The sequence below is a fragment of the Osmerus eperlanus genome, chromosome 28, assembly GCF_963692335.1.
Source record: "Osmerus eperlanus chromosome 28, fOsmEpe2.1, whole genome shotgun sequence".
Lineage (NCBI taxonomy): Eukaryota > Metazoa > Chordata > Actinopteri > Osmeriformes > Osmeridae > Osmerus > Osmerus eperlanus.
In genome coordinates this window covers 7,144,054-7,164,757 of record NC_085045.1, presented here as the reverse complement: position 1 = coordinate 7,164,757, position 20,704 = coordinate 7,144,054, and the positions used below count along the sequence as shown (strand labels likewise).

Sequence of the window (20,704 nt, the reverse complement as noted above, 5' to 3'; positions counted from 1 at the left end):
ACTCCATATATTTCCTTTACATTTACATTCAGCAGACGCTGTTGTCCAGAGCGACTTTTATTAAGTACAGGGACATTCCCCAAGGCAAGTAGGGAGAAGTGCCTTGCCCAAGGACACAAAGTCATTTTGTACAGCCAGGAATCAAACCAGCAACCTTATGATTAATAGCCCGATTGCCTAACTGCTCAGCCATCTGACCCCTTTAATTACACACTGCACAGAACAACTATTTTTGTGTGTATTCACAAACATTCATGTCCACAGTACAATTTACTTAAGCACAAACAATCACCCAATAAAACTGTACGGATTGTTCAGATGACAATAAGTATGTTTTGCAGTTTTCACAGGGACTCTCTGAGGAGGTCTCTGGTTATATTTTCTGTCTCTTTCCCTCTCTCTGTCCCTCTCTGTCCCTCTCTCCCCTTTTCTCTTTATCTGCCTTCCCCTCCCCTCATTTCATTAGGAAATTGCACCTCATTGGTCTTCCATTCCTCTCTGGTTACCTAGACAACTGCTCGCTGTAATTTGGGCTGAATCAGTGGTTGCTGGTTCCTTCCTCTCCCCATTGTGCTGGGTAATAAAAGAGATATAACCCAGAGAGGGTTGAACACACACAGAGACACACACAGGATAATCCTAAATGTCTTTCTCCTCATTCCTGAACACGGCAGGAAACGAAGTCAAACTTCACTCTCGGAATATAAATGACCAGCACAGACACTAACCAAACTGGATTTGAATCGATTTGTTTTTAACACCTGCATAGACAGTACAGACCGTATTTATTACAATGTATCCAATACTTCTCTCCAGCACTTCCTTTAATATTGTGACTTTTGAAGGAAGATATTAGCAAGTTTGTGGTTGGTAGAAAGTTGTGTCCCTTCACCTCCCTTCACTATAAAGGAAAAGTCACTTTCAGAAGGTGGGAGAGAGGTGAACAAAGGGAGGTCTCTCTCTCTCTTTCTCTTTTCAGCAGCAACAAAAGGAACGGAAACTTGTACGTTTTCCCGTCAAGTAAATATTGAAAGTGGGGAGGCATAAACGGACAGAGGAAAGGCATTTCTGTGTCGTTTCTCTGTAGCTCAGCCAGAGGCGTCTGCGTCATCTGATCCATTGTTTAGTGGAGCGGAGCTTTAGTAAGCAAGCGGCTGCTCCCCCGGCACAGCTGTACTCCCTCCACTGTTTATGTTTGCAGGGCCCTCGCCTTGAAGTGGGGCTGCATAAGCAAAGCCTCGCCATGTGTGAGCGCTGAGTTTTTTTTTTGGGGGGGGGGGGGAGGGGAGGGGGGGGAGCCGTGCCCCTATCTACGCCTCTCTGTTTCCTCCCTTCATCTCTCCTCGTTCTCTTTCGTTCATCCTCTATCTCTCTCTGTCTATTCTCCTTCTCTCGCTCTTTCTCCTCTTTTTTGTGTCTTTTCTGTCTCTTATCTCTCCCTTAATTTTGCCGGCTGACAGTGCACCCTTTCCCTGACAGCGTGCTCTTAACCCTTGTGCTGGATTCGGGTCACATGACCCAAAGGTTCATAACGAACCATCGTTGTGTTTACCCAATTTTACCCAATACAAAAACAAATATTTTTATTTTTATTTTAACCTTTTCAATGTGGGGGGTCTGAGACAGCCCAATGGTTAAAATAAAATGCTTCAATTTGTTTTTGTATGTGGTAAAGTTGTCGCAATACGACGGTGGGTCACAATGACTGATGGGTAGAGAATGATCCCAAGATAACACAAGGGTTAAGAAGATGATGACGGGGTAGGAATTATGCTCTTGAGTTTCAAAGACCTCCTCGGTGCCTGTGAGAGTTGGCTGGTGTAACTGCTTGGGAGCTATAATTGCCCTCTAAGCTCAGAGAGAAGCGTTCTAGATGTGCGAAAAAAACAAACACAATCTGAGACAAGGTAGTCATCGTGTCACAGAAATATGTTGGAAAATGTCAATATTGAAATATTTACCTTCTACTTCTACCTTCTTACCATCTACTGACAAGATCAGCACATTCCTGCATAGGCAGCAGGCCAAACGTTATAGCCTGAAATCTTGCATAGTGTAGGTGAACCCAATCAGTTTGACCTAACACGTGTATTTTACTCGTGTTCAATTAATGCTATCCCAATCATGAATGTTATCCCAATCAGAAGTGAATCGTTGAAACGTAAAGTGTCTTGTTACAATACGGTGGTTGATGGTGTTGCATTCCCTCTCCACCTGCCCTTGTACAGGGGAGATGGACTATGGTTTGGGTTCTGCTCCCAGCGAGCCTGTATCTGTATTGGTCAGTGGTCCAGTTTCTTGACCGTGTGTGCTGGGTGGGCCTGTGGTGGACCCCGGTTGCTGTACAGCCTGCTTGTTTTGGACCACCCTCTGACCCCTCGCTCTCTTTCCTCTGTTTACTGAGACAACAACCGAGAGTCCTACAGGACAGATTTGTAAAGGAAAGGACTCACAGAGGGAGCATCTTCAAAGACAGGTCTGTTCTCCTGCGCCCACCCACATACAGTAGATCACTCACACAGGACTCACTGGTAGACAAGAAGCTAGAAGGCTTACTAGACCTGTCTTCAATCATGTTGCCTTCAATCGAGCAACCCTCTTCTACTCTGTTCTCGTCAGTGATTCGGTTTAATGCGAAGAAACGTGTTGAGAAAGGCTAGATGTGCTCTGCCAGTGTGGGCGAACCTGACACCTTAGCATTAGATCAAGGGGGAGAACTTTGAAAGTGAGTAATTAAAAGGTGGTTTGAGCAGTGTGTTTATCCTAGAGTACCTGAGGTCTGGAAAGCCCCATCTGCTTAAAAGAGAGAGAAACCTGTTTGGTTTCTGCTGAACAAAACATGCAGTCTTCCTGAATGTGGCTTGGAGGATAAGTGCACAGCAACCTCATTGCATTAAATAGATATCTTCCTGGAAATTCCCATTATTTCACCTGAACCTCGTGAAGTTTAGTCATGTTTGAAAGGTGTTAGTGTTGAGCAAGCGATTGACTCCCTCACAACAAACAAAGTAAAGAAAGCAGATAACTTGAATTGATGGATTGAAAAACGGGAAAGGATTTGCTGACGTTAGCCAACTGGAGAGCTGGATATTGTACTTTTCAGACCTTTTCAGACCTTTTTGCTCCTGTCTAGTCCTACGTGAGATGCCTTGAGACATGTTATGGTACTGCCCTCTAGAGGTAATGTTTGACAGATCATTTGTTATTTATTTGCTATCACCACATACTACCACTAGATGGTGCCACATACTCAAAACGTGATGCAACTTATCCACAGTGGTGTGTTCTGAGTACTTTACAGTCTGTTGCGCTTGCGAAATATCATTCAAATATAATTCACGGACTCCAAATGAAAACTGGACACATCCTCCAGGGCTGAAGATAAGACTACAGACTAATATGGCCATGCTGCTCCTCATTAAAAATCCCATGACATGCTGTTTTTGGATGCTTTTATATAGGCGTTAGTGGTCCCCTAATACTGTATCTGAAGTCTCTTTCCCGACGTGCCGTTTCTGTGTCTGTAAATTTAAATGCTATGAGGAAGAAAGAGGCGGGGCTAACTGTCTCGGGGAAAAAACAATATCGCGCTCGCACGGTCGTAGCTCAAAGCAGAGAAAGGGGAGGTAACCTTCCCTATTATGACGTCATAATAGGAATATTTTTAAAACCGAGCGTTTCAGCTTTCATTTTCTCAAAGGCGGAGAAGAATACCCAGGGCTTGGTTTACACCTATCGAAATTTCTAGCCACTGGGGGACCAAAGGCAGGATAAGATTCAAGACCAACCAAGACTGGACAAACTAGCCCTGCTTTCTTTCCTTCTCTCTCTCTCTCTCTCTCTCTCTCTCTCTCTCTCTCTCTCTCTCTCTCTCTCTCTCTCTCTCTCTCTCTCTCTCTCTCTCTCTCTCTCTCTCTCTCTCATGCTCTCTCCCTTGTGACTGGGGATCTGATAATCTGATAGGATTCATGCAAAGCTGCTGACCTCTCAAATGTTAGAGAAAGCACACAAACACATGAACACACCATGACCAAGATTACCTACAGCAGCAGCAGAGGGAAACCTCCTGTGCTGTAAACAAGAAGAAAGCAACAGCAGCAATTTTTCACTGCTGACCAGTAACCCAACAGACCCTGAACATCAGCACCAGAATAGCTCTCCTTGGCCACACTGGAACACAAGGGTTGTGTAAGGTTTCGTGATTAAAATATTTTGTCTACTTTCTCTCTCTGGGAATACGGCATGGAAATAGAACAGTACAGGTATCATCCCACATGCTGTGATTGACGGACATACAAACCCCCCCTATGCTCCCCTATTAGTTTAGACCTTGAATATGTTGGTTGGCCTTTGGTGTTGGATGTACATTTAGTCGTTTAGCAGACGCTCTTATCCAGAGCGACTTACAGTAAGTACAGGGACATTCGCCCCGAGGCAAGTAGGGTGAAGTGCCTTGCCCAAGGACACAACGTCAGTTGGCATGACCGGGAAGCGAACTGGCAACCTTCGGATTACTAGCCCGATTCCCTCACCGCTCAGCCACCTGACTCCCTTTGCATGTAGACATGCAGAGCAGTTAATTAATTAATAATACATTATAATAATCAATTAATTGATAATAAATTAATTGATTGATTGATTAATTACATCATACTATAATGCCAGGAATCTGTGTGTGTTCATTTGTATGCGTGTCTGTCTGTGGCTCGATTATCTCGCAAACTGGTTATTGTATGAAGTTTACATTTGGCAATTGTATGGCTCAGGACACAAGGACGTGCAGTGAAGCGGGTAAAAAAAAGAGTGGGCTATATTTGAGGTGATAAAAAATGTGCAGCTTTTTAACAAGCAGGTCAGTTAGGGTGTGGAGTGGAGTAGATAATGGAAGCATGACCGTGTGTAGTAAGTGGAGCCAATAACACAGCCCTTAACTAACTGCTAACCTGGCAGGCTGAAGGAAAGCAAATATTGATATGTTTTCATTTAGTTATATTTGAAAAACCAACTTGGTTATGAACGGAACTTCTGTCAAACTAGATTAGAAGAACTAGCTTCAGCATACTAGTGTAGTGGCCAATTGTGTTTATGGTGTGGGACTTTGAGGCACCGTTTAGAGAATGAGGGTACACATTTGCCAACTATGCTTAAGTGATTACAAAAAATTGTAATTGAGCGTAAACACTGTATTGTCAATGATATGTAGGCAATAAATTGTAGAACATTTTTACAAAATGGGGTGTTTTATGAACATAACACACTAGCTGTGGTGATCATGGTGGGCCTAGTTTAAAGAGAACAAGACGGGCACTGAGCTATTGTAACATCAACTAGGGTTATCAACTTCTCTTAATTATTGGCTGCATCACGGGTGTCACAAGCATGGGCGCTGCACTCTCTTATTAGAATTCCAGGAATGTGTGTATGTCTATTTATCTGTATGTTACCAAATTAACTTTCCCATTTCTAAATCACCAGATGGACTATGGGCACGGGCACTAGTCAATGAAAACCTACTATATTTGTTTTCATGTACAGTGGACTCCAGAATTACTAGACTCCTGACTGGCAATGCACAAACAATGCTAATAATATGAACAATATAATGAAAGAAATAAACTCAAAATCAAAGTTTTGTGTGTTTATTCAAGGTCTCACAATTAGTGGCACTATCAAAATTAAACCTGGAATAAAAATGCAATTAATTAAGTTAAGTTTATCTAAGTCTTAAGGAACTTTACTGAGCACGCAATATCCCTTTGTCATCCAACACCATGAAGAAAACAACAGAACTGCCGTTAAAAAGAGGCCGATTTTTTATTTATCGACAAAGACAAAAAAACATTTTTATTATAAATCAAATTGACAAAGCTTTTCCATAGTCAAAGGGTACAGGGAGAAACAATTATAAGTGGCCGCAAATGGCCAACCAACAGTGCATCATTTAACAAACCATAAATCTTCTCTCACAAAAGATGACTTTTCCGAGAAGCATTCTCTTTTTTAGGGTCTGTTACGACAATGAACTAGGATCAGTCCTGAACATAAGAACCAACACATCAGTGATAAACAGTGAATCATATGGAGTGGTCCGTAGATTGTTATGTCTTCATGGAAGGGGAACTACTACAGAAGCAAGAACAGCATGCAGGCATGCACTTAACAAGCTTTTAACGGTAACTTTACCCGTGGGTGGCAAGTACAAGCGGGTGACATTCAACTCTACTGTTCATTTGATTTATTTCTCAAGAATACTGAAGAGCCATATCATTTACTGCCTCCACAAACATACAAGCTTACTACGGCTCGTTGTATTTGACCTTGTTTCTTTGAAGCCTGACCTGTAAAATAATAATGCTCTGATTCTTGTGGGAATTGTTTTGTGATGGAAATTGGAAAACGTGGTATTGGGTCAAAGTTCAAACTATGAACCTTTTAACCGAACACAATTTGCCCTTCTACCAGACACAACTGACATGAATGTGACTCGTAATGAAAAATGTAAGTCAATCTACAGTCATCAGATCTACAATGGGTTGTTTAAAAAACAGCTTTAGACCTACAGTATCCTTGATTAGCCATCTATTGTAAAGCGCAGAGCACGCAGCCAGCTTACTTCATGTTCATATGTGAAACTATGAATAAGGAGCCATACTACAAATAGGAGTTCTGAATACCTGTGCGGTTTTATGTGACATTGCAGATTATGTATAGAGATTTGCCTGTACAGCTGATCCTATTTTTTGCTATAATGGTGGTATATTACTAGTGGTTTAGACAGATTGAATATTTCTGGGTGTTTAGTATATCTATGTCAGAAGAATTTGACCACCTTCATACTCACTATCATGGAGTAATGTGAAGGAAAAATTTCGATTGTGAAGATATATTATATATATTGTCCTCCACAACTGGAACATTGGTATTGTTTTTCTTTGGCCATTATATTTCCCAGTTTCTCCTCCTGCATTGAGATCTATAGCCAATCTCTGGAGGATCAGTGTGCTCAGTATGACTGGAGATGGGACCAACAGATGGATCAGGTTGGGGTCAGAATCCTCTCTCCTACCCCACTTGTGTCCCTGCAGGGATGACTGTAGGTGGGTGACTGACGAAGCGTGGACAGCTGGCAACTCTCATGTTACTGCAGTTCATCTTCCAGATGTAGTCATCTCCAACTTGATGACACCAAATTGAAACTTTATTTTCTAACTGCATGCATTTAAACATGACCTATATGAGCACACACACTTTGCATTGAAGGCCAAAGGTTTATTGTTAATCGTCTGTGACGCTATTATTTCTAAATATTCTCGTACTTATCAAGTGAACCCCTTTTCAAACACTTCAGTGAGACATGTTCACAAGTAGCAAACCTAAAGGATAACCTGACTTTGGTCAATGGTACAATTATTTTGATTGTGTTTTCTTAAGTTCGACATGTCAGTCAGTATTTATAACAGAAATGTAGATAAACATGGGCAGTGATCTACCTCAGTGTCCATTTTGAGATGTGGATAGCCTAGTCTTAGGCCTCTTTCACCATGGTCAGGCTTTATTTACTCAGGTGAGCTTCACTTGAAGCCTGAGGCAGTAATTTCAGCAAGCCGCCCAGTCTCAACTGTTTCATGTACACTGGTGTGACCACAAATGGTAGCAGGTACTATGGCTCAAAAGTTCAGCGAGTGGAAGAGCTCCTGTATAAAAACATAGCTGATACCACCGTGAAATACTGATCCCTGGTGTTGGTTACCAGACCTGGCACACATGCCTAACCGCCGAGGCAAAGGGATGCCCCCACTGGATTTATAGTTGCCACCTAATTAATACCTACTAATGTAACCATGAATACTGACTACCATTTAACTTTTCTCAGGGGTTTAATCTGACGTTAATCTTATTTACAAACATACAGCCATGAGGAGGATATGCACAAGCCTAACTGTAGGTCACATGCGACCTATGACCCAACCCTCTTCTTCACATACTCCAATAGGATGTCCTGCATGATCTCACTGTGGAGGATTTGTAAAGGAGCATTCTTTACCAGCCAGCCCTGCACATACACATAAAGAAACAGACACAAGTACACACACATACACACACACACAAGCGCAAAAACACACAAACACACAAGCAAACAACATGTTGAATCAGGTTAGGATTTATAAACTGTTCATGTTAACCACATCATAGTGCAGTACAGAACAGCAGACCTGGGTGTCACATAGTGTATTTTACCAGGACAGTGTGGCGAATGCTTCCATGGGTCTTGTCTCCAGAAGTCAGGTACTGAAGGGACGTCCTGACAAAGTCCCCTGCTGTCAGAGTTACAAAGTTAGGCTTCTGGTAGCCTGTCATGGCTGTGGACACTCCGAATGGGGCCACTGTCTGATGTAAATAAATGAAACAAAGGTCCTGAAAATGCTTATCTACTACTATACAATACAATAATATATTTGTCATGATCATAACACAGACAATAGAACCAGGACAAAGTCTTTAGTCGTTATCAGTATGAAAAGTTTTTTTTTTTCAAATGGTGTGAGGGAATCTGAACAGGGTTGAACGAGGTTGTGAGGAGACAATATACCTGTATCAAGATTCCTTTGGCTTTGTATTCAGCCTGTAGACCCTGAGAGACTCTCTCCACAAACAACTGGAACAACACAGAGACAGACGCACTCACACGTCAGGTTTGAAGCCTAGAGTAGCTGTTTCGAGATCTCCGTCTGTTGTGTGAAGTTTTGAGTGAGGAGTACTAGCCTTTGATGCACAGTACATGGTGTAGAGGGGGGAGGGAACTGTGGCGACCCCAGAAGAAATGTTCACTATCATTCCCTTTCCTCTGTGGACACGGACATTCAAACACAGACGGACACAAAAACAGGCATGAGCATCAGGACAGAGCAACCTGTGTTTCCTACCAATGGATTGGCTGAGCTCAAATGAAATTGCTTCTGACAAGCATTATGAGGAGAAAAACCTGTGCTCCATGGCTGGAAGGATGATCTGGCTCATCTGTGTAGAGAATACAAAACACAGACATTTGAAATGTGTGAACGGGAACCTAAACACAGCTGTTGGATTTGATTAAAACTTGTGAAGTGAAACATGTGAAGTGAAACAAACTGTAACATTTTTACTTTGAGATCAATCTTCCTACCTGGACCATGGCTTTTACATTGCAGTTGATGACTCTAGTGATTCCCTACAAAGGAAAATAGTCAGTCTCTACGTTAGGTCTCGAAGTGAAGGACAGGCAGGGCTAAGAGGGTCGGGGTAGGGGGGTGAAGTAAGGTGGACTTGTAATGCATGACAACATTTGTTTTGCTGTACAAGTGTCTCCTCTCACCTGTTCCAAGTCTTTCGTCTGGAGGAACTTGCAGGGGAGATGACTGGGCAGGACACCCACGTTGTTCACTGAATGAGTTGATTAAACGGTGAGTAGGTCACAATGGTGAATTGATTTGAATCAACTTTGGTAGGCTTTTTATATGTATATTTAGGTATGCCATTCATTGACCTAAAACTCCAATGTTGAGGTTCTTCAGCTTCTCCTTGAGACCTTCATATATGCTATCCTCAGTGAAGTCTGCAACCAGGACATTAACCTTCTGTCCTGTGTTTTTTTCTGTGAGACCAAAAAGAACTGTTCAGCAGGTTTTATAGTTCCAGTCTTGAAAGACAGGACATATATTTATAACACTATGGTATGATAATGAAAGAAGCACATAAGCTGAAATAGGATCCAGTCACCTATCTCGTTGGCAACATGATCCAGTTTCTCCTTGGTTCTGCTCAGAATGACTATGTTCATACCTCGGCTGGCTAGCTGGTGGAGGTCAAAAATCAGGTCAACAGCAGATAACATATCTTTATTTACGCTTTATTGGTTATTTCCCTATTGAAAAATATGCTAAATGTTTTATTTTGAAGTGATTAAATTAACATTAAATGAAAGGTTACATTCGCCATCTAGATTACCTCAAAAGCATAGGCTCTTCCTATGCCATCTGATGCACCAGTGACCACTGCATGAGAGAGACAGACAGACAGACAGACAGAAAAGCTGTCAGATATACTGTATATGTCCCATTCAGTCCGAATCCAGATCTCTGCAGTGCCCATTCTTGGTACACGAGGCACTGATAGTCCAAAGCTCAGCTGATCACTGTGACCTCTCTTCTCCTGCAGTCAATCAAAACACTTTTAGGCTTCTGCTATCGCACTTTCTAGCACAGTGTACTCGCACACACAGTCTGTCCCTATGCTCTGATAAAGAAGGTGGCAAAAATGTCTGTCTGTCTGTCAAACGTGTTACAATGTGATTATTCCCTGTCCCTAAGTCATTTAAAGGTCTCAGTCTTTGCATTGCTGTTCCAATCTGACATTCAGGTATTCTGTTTGTGTCTGACCACTCTCTGGTGCCAGGCAAGTGTAAACACAAAATGTTTGACTTTAACAGCAAGCCAGACAAAATTGTGTTTGCGTTTGTCTCAAATTTTGTTACACTTGGTGCATGTTCTATTTCTCCCAGTGTTTCCCATTGTGAAGCAACACAATTACACATGCACCAGGACACACAGGCGGATACACACATACAAGCATACCAAACACACAAAACGGACTAAACACACTGAAAATACAACAACACCATCCACAGAAAACCAAACATTTCCATTCCCCGGCCAAGCCAGCTAGAATCGGTAAGCTAAAGTTGTTCATGGCATTCATTTTAGAGCTGTGGACTAAGGTATTCAGTCTGAGCTTCTCTGTCATTCTCAGTGGCCTGAGAGGCATGTTTGTTAGGACTCCTTTGAGTCCACTCATTGTAATTCTTCCTCACCATCGCCAGCATCTTTAGCATGGTTTGGGTCAAAGAGCTACAGTGAGAAGAGATGGGAAGAACATTCTAGCTACTGCAACACTGCTAACACGAGAGGCATGGCACACTGCAGAGATACACACCACATAAACACGTGCACATAGACACACTGATGCAGAACCACGCACACACGGATAACCCCCATCCCTTCATCACACACACACACACACACACACACACACACACACACACACACACACACACACACACAAACACACACACACACACACACACAGAAACCGAAACGCCCACTCTCCCAAACAACCCAACTACTTCTTAGGATACTTGATAATGAAAGGGAACATTCTGAAAGGGAAAACAAAGTCATGTCCATTTGGTTTCCAATGGGTCGGAGAGAATACTTACTGTCCCAGAACATACTGTTCTAATTGGCTTTTTTTTCTTATTTTCTGTCCTGTCCTGTCCTGGAATGGAATGGAATGGAAGAGAAGCTTGGGGAAAAGGTTGGCTCTGCATTGATGGTCCTTTATGTGGAAAGAGACACCCTGCCAGCAGTGTGGGAGGCTGGGGAGCCACGACAGAAGATCCAATAAGACAAGAAAGGTGTCGGACACCAGAGCGGAGCTGAAGAGAGTGTGTACGATTGATTAAGTGTGTGTATTTAGTGGTGTATGTGTTTTCTCAAAGCTTAGGTACACCTATAGTATCTGTTTTTTTTTATATCTGTTTGCCTTTTCACCGAGTTCAAGTAGTCCTTCTGCGTGAAAAGCCTGATGTGAATGTTCCCAGGGGCTGCTGTGCCAGAGGATGATATGGTCGATCGGGGAAATGATGACCATGTGTGGTTGCAATGAGTCACAGCATCACTGTGAGAGAATGCTATTTGTGTATAAGTTGTGACCTGTCCTTGAAGAAAACATATCAAAATGATATTGGCATCACACAAATAAAATGACGACGAGTTACCCACTCTCCTCATCTCTCTCTCCGAGATTCTTTCATAAACTTGTAAAATTGATTTCCTGGACTCCTGGATAGGTTTATGTTACAATGACAAGCTGAACTTATAAATCTCGAGGAAATTGGAAATTTAATACAAATTAATTCCTCGCCATATTGATTCTGATAGAGCCAAAAGTTGCTGCATTTAATTACAAACAAAGGACTACCATGCACAGGCAATTTGTTATTTAAATAATAGTAACTTTTACTATGTTTTGGTTAGAAGATAAGGTTCTTAATCTCCAGGTGTGGAAATTGGGTGTTACAGCAGCAGTAATATAAAACAATATAAAACAATATCAATATTAACATGTAAACAATGTGACGAGGGAAGGCTTTGGGGGATGACATTGGCTTAGGCTGGGGGGTCTTAGGCGCTGTTGTACAGCCTGATGAATTTCGGCACAAAGGAATGCTTGAAATACTCTGTCTTGCACCAGAAAAAATACAGTTTGTGCATGTGGACTGAGTCTTTGTACTGTAAAATATTTGAGATATTTTATTTGGATTATAAATGACACACACACACACACACACACACACAAACACACACACATACCCAGATGGATCAAGAGGTTGAAGTTCCCCCTTGTACGTTACCTCGGATAAATGTGTCTTAAGCTAAATTATTGTTTCATGCACACACATCGGATTCAGCTTACCTGCCCACTCTCCCATGGAGGTGAAGAAAGACTTGGGCTGTGGGAACCAAATTCTGGGGTAAAACATCCTGGCAAAGAGCAGTAATTTCACTCCATAAAATAAAACAACAGCGAAACCAAGCGAGACAAAGAACAACCCAATGAAATCCATGGTCTTTTGTAAGTGCTTCACCGAGTGCCTATTTTATTACCCACTGTGTCTCTCTGCTCCTACCAGACAAGTGAAATCCAAGTTCATTCTGGAGAATTATAAACTAGGCCACTCCCATCTATTTCTCACACAACAGAAACACGCACACACACCATGGAGTATAACAGATCATTGGAAGAACAAAAGCTAACCATACAGAATAAATGAAGGAAGTCTAAAATTGTATTTTAACTACAAGCAAATACAACGTTTTTATCTATTTAGTGCTGGCTAAATTGAGATATTTCAATGATTTAATTCAGGTACAAAGTACAGTTTCAAAGCTATAAGACTAAAAGAGCCTTTTCTCCACAGAAAACATTACACTATTCTTCAAATTAACTGAAAAAGCTACTATACTGGACTTTGCACATTGAACACAGTATAAGCACATTTAATAAATGCTTTATTGTTCATGAGAATGTTTAATATAGCATATGGATTTATTTATTTACAAATTAAGATTTAGAACCACTTGGGTTCGACCTCTAGGAAACTGTCGAGGGGAGCAGGATCAGAAATTCCAATATGCCTGTACTCGTTCCTTACAAATAAACTTTTGCATGAAAGATCATTTGAACGAGTCGGTGCAATAGGAGGAGCTACTTTACGTGTCGTCATCAACGAGCGTCTAGCTGTGTACTCGTATGCGCGCCAGTGTGACAGCGTGTGTTCAGGTTAGCTGAGACAAGCATCAGGTTAACTTTATCAACCGAGGTACCATTAACAGGTGAGTCTAAATCATGAGTAATTCATGCAATATCTTTACAAAGAAGCGTTGGAGGATTATTTGTTTATATTCTTGCTAGGCAGCCTATGACACTACAGATTAGCCAGTGCTAGCTATGTAGCTTGCCATTCCAAATACAAAATTACAGAATCGTTTCTGTGATGGTTCCTTTTTGTGGCATATTTTTGGAGATTCTACTTGTCACTAACAGTCTTCCCGCATGAGGTCCAGAATGTGTGGACGCTGACCCAGCTTAATTTCGCTGTTATGTTGTTAGCTCCATGACCAACGTTTGCCTTTGTTTTGGGTCAATTAGGACAGCTTGTTGCTATGTTTTGCCACAGCTAATGTAAGTTACATCTTTTAGATGCCATGATGAGGACGACAACGTATCTACAAGACAAGTTGCACGGTTTCCAGACTGAAATGCATAAGAATATTTGTTTGGTTACGAGATCAGATGTTTCCAAGTGAATAAGAAATCTAACCAAGAGGTTATGCTTCAATTGTGCTATTCCCCAAGTGTCACCAGGTTAAGAATCTACCCTTACCAAGGCCTTTCCCAAAACACATAATGTACTGTATGGAAAGGCAACAAGCAACTACCAAGTCTTAAGATGTTGGCAAATTGTTCAGAGGGTGCTTTTACAGGTCCCAAGTTAGTGCCTTCTATTCTTAGTAGCTACTCTTTCCTCCAGCCAAGTCAGTTGTTTCTTCTTAGACACTGATATGACAGGCTATTTTCTACATTCCAGGCAAAAATGAAATTGCTCTAATTCAGTAGTGAACGCTGAACAGTGAGAATGATATTGTAGTGAGTTTCTTTGCGCCCTAGATGGCAGTGTTGCTAAATTGATACAGCCATCAATTAAGCCTTTCCCTATGTCTTGATTCCAATGCTCTATCTTTTTATTGCCTCATCCACAAGTGTCACATTGGTGTTAGAATGGCTGGGTGCTTACATGCCCTTCATCTCAAAAGCCGGGTGGTAGCTTAAAAGCTAAATAGACCAATGTGGAATTTGTACGCCTTTCAGCAAGTTATTGAGTGCTTGAGACAATATTACAGTAGTAAAAAGCAACACATAATCCACAATGGGTGTCTGATATGTTTGTGTGAGAGTACATGCAGTGTAGATTACTGGGTTATGGGAAATGTTTGTTAAGTGTGAATTGCTTTGAATTGGCAGATAACTGTTCTGAAGTAGGCCTTAGGTTGTGGGCTGATTTAGTCAGATTTGGGCAGTTTTAGTCATGCATGCCGTTTTTCAAACCTGATTGGATTTGGGGTGTGGTGCTAATGTATGCTTTCTATTTTAGTCACAAACGTCTTCATTCCCGAAAAGTTGTCGCAGAGTGAAGAACTTCAAAGTATGTATCAAAGTTGTGAACCGAACAGGTCTGGGACCAACTTTGCTATTGCTTATGGGAGCTACGTCTCTCTCTCTCTCTCTCTCTTGGAGGTCTGCCTTCAAGCGCTGTAATCCGCGAAGGAGAGACGCTGACTCATGGTGTCACTTCCCAAACCCTTTGAAATGTAACAACACTTTCAGAGCTGGAAAGCAGGGCTTTGAACGCTCTGACTGGATGATGGGGGGAGGGGGGAGGGGGGAGGAGAGAGGAGAGAGGAGAGAGGAGAGAGGAGAGAGGAGAGAGGAGAGAGGAGAGAGAGAGAGAGAGAGAGAGAGAGAGAGAGAGAGAGAGAGAGAGAGAGAGAGAGAGAGAGAGAGAGAGAGAGAGAGAGAGAGAAGCTGTGTCAAAGAAGCCCTGTGTGGAGATAAAGCCCTTTGTTGTCGGGCGGTCTCTGAACACGCACTCCTTACCTCGCTGACATCGCCGCTACAGAGTGTTCCTCTATGCTTTGAAAGTGCCTGTATGATTCGCCATGAAAGAGGGAGAAGAAGCAGGCTGTGATTATAGATGAATAGAAGAAGGATGACACGCAGAGCGCGCGTGTGTGGGGGCGCGGGGGGGGGGGGAGTGGATTCTTATTTTGACGCGGGTTTGAGGCGCTTTAATGTGTCGCAGCCGTGCCTCCTTCTCCCTCTGTGTCCCTGCAACCCCATCGTGTCCCCAAGCGTGGGTTGATAGCAGGAGAAGAGCGAAGCTCGTTCGCTCGTCCACCCGCACTCCTCGACACATCCCCAAACGTCTCCCCGGGTTTAGCGGAGGTGGAGCGAGAAGCTCGTGGGAGAGCCCTCCCCGATCGAACAGTCCTAATCCCTGCTGATGTTCAACGTGCTGTACCTCACCCCCCCCCCCCCCCCCCCAGCCCCAGGTATGGACATGGACAGTGCCAGTACGGTGGTGCTGCAGGCCCTGACCCAGGCCACGAGTCAGGACACGGCCCTCCTCAAGCCTGCTGAGGAGCAGCTTCGACAGTGGGAGACCCAGCCTGGCTTCTACTCTGTGCTACTGGTAGGGATTCTGTCTCTCAGCATACACGCTCAAACACAGGATGCTGACATGGCTTGTCATAACAGCTATGTCAAATGCCTTTATATATATATATTAAAAAAAAACTGCCTCATCCAATTATCTGAAGCTGGACTTTTTGGGGAAGTTGACTTGTCCGCTTGGCCCTTGATAGCCTGTCAGAGATCCACTGAACTACTCTGGGCTCTGCTCCACAGTTAATTGGTCCACCTGGGCATCGTTATCATGACAGACAGGCTCTTTGGCTTGCACTGATGAGGAGATAAACGATGCACTTGCATGTTTGTGCTCACCGTGCGTGCATACCAAGCAGGTGGAAACGCTGGCGAAGAGGTCACTCCACATCAACATGCCGCTTCTCCAAGCGACGGAGGGCGAACGTTATGTCGACAACCCTCAACGGGTCCCAACCTGTTACGCAGTTTTGCATGCTATCAAATATAAAGTAAACACGGCATCAAAATATTTTCGTGCCATGCTGGGATTGAAAATCTGTTAGACAATTTAGAGAGACCATGCGTGCGAGCGAATGAGTACATTCGAAACTGTCTAATTTTAACTGTGTAAGAGTGACACAGGCCCCATAGGACACATTCAAAGTCAACATTCACAGTGTTTCTATGTTTTGAAATGTGTGTTTCTATTTTTGGGTAGTGTGTGTGTGTGTGTGTGTGTGTGTGTGTGTGTGTGTGGAGTGTCTGTGTGTTAACCGGGCTTGTTTCTATCTGTCTCCTAGAATATCTTTACCAACCACCTGTTGGATGTAAACGTCAGGTGGCTAGCTGTGCTCTACTTCAAGAACGGCATCGACAGATACTGGAGGAGAGTCGCACCCCAGTGAGTAGCCTCTGTTTCTCCTTCTTCTTCCTCCCCCACACACCCCCCCCCCACCACCACCACCACCACCGTTCCTCTCTTTTGTCTGCATCAAACTTTTTTCTTTTACAGCCACTCTCTCTTTGACAGTTTTTCCTCATCTGTGTCTAATTCAATTGTGCGTTCAGCTCCTGGCACCACCAAAGCCAGTGTTGTCCACATTTGCTGCTGTAGAACTTGAATGTGCTCAGACTGCCGACGAGCTAATTGTTCTTAAACCTAAGCGAATGAATGTCCAAAGAAGGGAGCTTTGTATCGCACAGGCCCCGAGGCAATTAGTTCTGCCTCAGCAGTCTCCAGCTTTTCTTTCATTACCTTTCTACCCTCTTGCGAAAATCCCCACATCCTCCATTTGAAAGTTGTGACCCTTCACGTAGAGGTCTTTTAAAAGTGTTTTCGTTTTTTTGACCAGTGTGAGGCAAAAGTCTCAGGGGAACGCAGCTCTAATTTGGTTTAAACGGGTGCTTTGGTGCCCCCCGAAAATCTGATAAGGAGGCGGGCAAAAAAAAATTGAGAGAGTGAGGGAGTAAGACTTACACTTGTCCACGAAAGACGACATGGGATGGGGGAATTTGTGGAAAAAAGACGGAGGGACATGGGCGAGGAGACCATTGCCAACTCGGTGCCAACTCGCTCCCTTTCCTCCCCTCGTTTTGAGAGAGGAAGAGAGCGTCTCTCGGCCCCGTCTGGAGTCGTCTGTGCAGGTCAGGCAGGGACAGGCAGCTAGCATGCAGCATTCTGCCATGTTCGTCTTATCTACCTCCATATGAAAGCCCGAGCCTGGAAATTGGATCCAAAGGCAGAAGACGGCTGGTAGGATATCAGCTGGACCAGGCATCGAGCAGAGGGCAGTGCCACGCCTGGACTGTAGCACCCAGCCGATAGTGTTGTTCTATCTCATCACCCCAAGTCAGATGGAAGGTTGTGGAGAGAGAGCAGAAAATGTAATCAAAACTGGAACCCTAGCTGTCTGGGGTCCCCCCCCCCCCCCCCCCCCCGAGAGACAGAGCTGTATTCTGCATTAGCATGGCCGAGTTCTTCACTCTAGATCAAATCCCTCGACTTCCTCACTCCCCATATTAAAAAACCTTCTCAATGATTGTGTGTGTGTGTGTGTGTGTGTGTGTGTGTGTGTGTGTGTGTGTGTGTGTGTGTGCGCCTCTCCCCTACAGTGCTCTGTCAGAAGAGGAGAAGACTTCACTGCGAGCCGGCCTGATCACGAACTTCAACGAGCCCGTCAACCAGGTTAGCGGGGCTCTACTGTCGATATGGTCACAGGGGCTGGGATGGGTGGGGCTGGGTTTTGGCGGGCTTGAAGCCCCCAACACTAGGTGACTGGAAGCGCGTGCCACATGAGGACATCTGCTGAGACAGGAAGCCAGTTTGTCTCGGTGCCAAATGAGGGTCACTTCCTGGCCACTGCAGGCCTGAGTGTCCTCTAGGAATCAGCCCTACTGCATCAGGACTGATTGCTCACATATGGAGAACGACGGCTGCTATCAAAACACCTGATGTCTCTGTACCCTTGCGCGTGTCAGTGTGCACGGGCGACTGAGCGCGTGCGGCCAAGTCATGAGGAAACACTGTCCATATGCTGCACACAGTGACTATCTGTCGTTTTGCTGAAATGACCAGGGGCCCGTTCCATGACGAGAGTTCACCGAATAAGCCAGGCTTATGTCCGGGAATTAAACTGATATAAGCCTCGCTTATTCGGTAAACTTGCCACATTGAACAGGCCCCTGGTGTATAACAGATGAACACAAAAACAATCTTTAGTTCTGAAGAGTACCTGTGCGTGGGTGTGAGCTTTTTATATAAAATACATGACGGTGTGTCTTGCGTGTTTTAGACCTGTTGAATGTGTTTTGTTCCAGCTTGCTGTCTGAATTAGCCACCGATCTTCACGCATACAAGTTCACACAAATATCGGATGAACGTTTGGCCACCTGTGCAGTGGCCGTTATTGGAAGAATCACTCGCACACACACACTTGTCCATAACGCAGCAGTGTCAGTTATGGTTAGCCGTCTCCGACCCAGATAGGTAACCTGCCTCTTGTGTTGCGTGTTGTCAGATAGCCACCCAGATTGCCGTGCTGATAGCCAAGGTGGCCCGCCTGGACTGTCCCAGACAGTGGCCGGAGCTCATACCCATCCTCCTGGAGTCGGTCAAGGGACAGGGCGGCCTGCCCCAGCACCGCGCGCTCCTCACCTTCTACCACGTCACCAAGACCCTGGCCTCCAAACGGCTGGCCCAGGACAAACGCCTCTTCCAGGATGTAAGCCCCTCTGGTTGTCTGCGTCTGGTCCTCTGGCTCCTGTGTCTGCTGTGTCATTCTGCCTGTTTCGTGTGCTTTGTGCATGAAGACGCTATGTGAGTACATGCATGCAGTACTGACACAGGCCTCTGGGAGATGCTGCTTAGCTTCTCTTTTGGTCTGTTTTTGTGTTCAGCCTGTGTGTGTCTGCCTGTGTGTGTGTTTATATTTGTATTCCAGCCTGCATGTGGTTGCGTGTCTGGGAATGTGTGTGTGTAATCATGCATGCCTTGCGAGTGTCTGTGTGTGTGTGTGTGCGAGAGAGACAAACTCGAGCGAAAATCAGAACAGATGCTCTGACTCCGAAGCGACGCATTTGTCGCCCTCCATGTTTTTGTGGGAGATAAGAGGCCAGTGTAGATGGCAGCCTCCTCAGCCAGCCGCCAGGCTAAACGGGCGGTCTTTCATACGGGGAACTGACATCAGCCTGCTTTTAACAACACCATGATGAATTTAATTGCTAAACGATCCAGAAATGGCATTCCATCACTGTCTAGTATGAGGTGCTCACACACATACACACACACACATACATGCGTTACTACAACACTTGTCCACCGGCTGAACTGTACACACTGACAAATATGAGAGGGAGAAATCAAAAAAAAAAAATTATCAGAGAAACGGACTATTAGCAGAAGATAGATTAGAGTCCTAGTTTAGTTCATCTTGTTGAATGCCTTTTAACGTCGACCTGTCTCTGAGTTTCCCGTTCCGAGTGCTTCTGGATCTTGTCGTTCCATCTTTCATCCGTTCCCAGCTCTAAAGTTGGGCCTCGCAAGAGAGCCCTCGGGTGTGCAGTTGTGACACTGGCCGACAGAGATCTATCTCTTTGGGTGACTGCCTCACCCAACCTCCCTGCCTCACCCAACCTCCCTGCCTCTCCCTCCTCGAGTGTCCTGTATATAGTTGTGCACTTCCTCAAGGTGTGTGTGTTTCTGACACACACACACACACACACACACACACAGACAGAAGTATGTGGATCTTGTATTGATTCTCAGGGAGTGAAGTCTCCTCAGTCCCCTAACCTGCCCCTGCTTCCCTGTGTCCTCACCTGCAACTCTCTGCAGTCTATGGAGGGTCTGGGCTTGCCATTCCGACAACTGAAGCTATTAATAATGAACAACGGTGCCTCTTCGCCCTTCTCACCTCTCTACTCAACCTGTGAATTATTTAAACCTCTCGTTAGGGCAAGAGTTTTTTTTTTTTAACCACTTAACCCCTGGGCTGGAGATTTAGCTGAGGTTGCAAATGTATTCTCTTTTCCTTCCTTCTCTCTCTCTCTTTATCGCTCGCTCGCTCTCACTCGCGCTCGCTTGTTTCTGTCTTGTGCATTGTCCCCATCTTTTGATGTAAGGTTGTGTGTGCGTGCTCTATCAGAGATGCTAATGCTTGTAAACACACCCACTTTGACAGTTCAGGGAGAGTGGTGTGGGGGAGAGGGAGAGTCAGGAAGGCTTAGAGGAATACATAGAGATATGGAGGTTGTGAATGTATTCAATTCTATTACAATGCCCTGCCTGATATTGAGGCTATACATTCAGTGCTCACTCTGTTAGCACTTAGCAATAAAAACTTATGAATATGTGACCCTGGTTTGTAAAAGCACTTCTGATTGCACTGCTCTGAGCAGTGACATG

General features: G+C 44.2%; 2 protein-coding genes across 3 annotated transcripts in view; one reads left to right on the top strand and one right to left on the bottom strand.

Annotated features, from left to right (window-relative positions):
* Nucleotides 1-5,831: 5,831 nt before the first annotated feature.
* Nucleotides 5,832-12,737, bottom strand: hsd17b3 (hydroxysteroid (17-beta) dehydrogenase 3). Of its 2 annotated transcripts, XM_062454617.1 has the most exons (11): nucleotides 12,511-12,737; nucleotides 9,985-10,031; nucleotides 9,757-9,832; nucleotides 9,524-9,631; nucleotides 9,353-9,420; nucleotides 9,164-9,208; nucleotides 8,984-9,018; nucleotides 8,764-8,845; nucleotides 8,591-8,656; nucleotides 8,239-8,388; nucleotides 5,832-8,053 (listed from the first exon to the last, which is right to left on the bottom strand). In XM_062454617.1, exons 1-11 carry the CDS (start codon nucleotides 12,659-12,661, stop codon nucleotides 7,958-7,960), a joined length of 924 nt encoding a protein of 307 aa, XP_062310601.1. In that variant the 5' UTR covers nucleotides 12,662-12,737; the 3' UTR covers nucleotides 5,832-7,957. The 2 variants fall into 2 exon arrangements, with proteins under 2 accessions (XP_062310601.1, XP_062310602.1); XM_062454618.1 differs by lacking the exon at nucleotides 12,511-12,737 and having other exon boundaries at nucleotides 9,757-9,828; nucleotides 9,985-10,086.
* A 558-nt stretch (nucleotides 12,738-13,295) lies between these two features.
* The window catches only part of ipo11 (importin 11), a 75,089-nt gene continuing 67,680 nt past the window's right edge, over nucleotides 13,296-20,704 (top strand). Inside the window, exons 1-5 of the mRNA XM_062454535.1 lie at nucleotides 13,296-13,430; nucleotides 15,702-15,847; nucleotides 16,602-16,702; nucleotides 17,914-17,986; nucleotides 18,819-19,022. Coding sequence (XP_062310519.1) covers nucleotides 15,710-15,847; nucleotides 16,602-16,702; nucleotides 17,914-17,986; nucleotides 18,819-19,022 — 516 coding nt within the window. The 5' untranslated portion in view covers nucleotides 13,296-13,430; nucleotides 15,702-15,709. The remainder of the gene's footprint in view (nucleotides 13,431-15,701; nucleotides 15,848-16,601; nucleotides 16,703-17,913; nucleotides 17,987-18,818; nucleotides 19,023-20,704) is intronic.

What these genes read in the sequence shown, in the direction of transcription:
- hsd17b3 (XM_062454617.1), bottom strand. Translation starts at nt 12,661, where the DNA reads ATGGATTTCATTGGGTTGTTCTTTGTCTCGCTTGGTTTCGCTGTTGTT. An exon ending in GAAGAGCCTATGCTTTTGAG is followed by an intron (nt 9,833 to 9,984) that starts GTAATCTAGATG and finishes GACCTCCACCAG; the next exon opens with CTAGCCAGCCGAGGTATGAA. An exon ending in AGACGAAAGACTTGGAACAG is followed by an intron (nt 9,209 to 9,352) that starts GTGAGAGGAGAC and finishes TTTCCTTTGTAG; the next exon opens with GGAATCACTAGAGTCATCAA.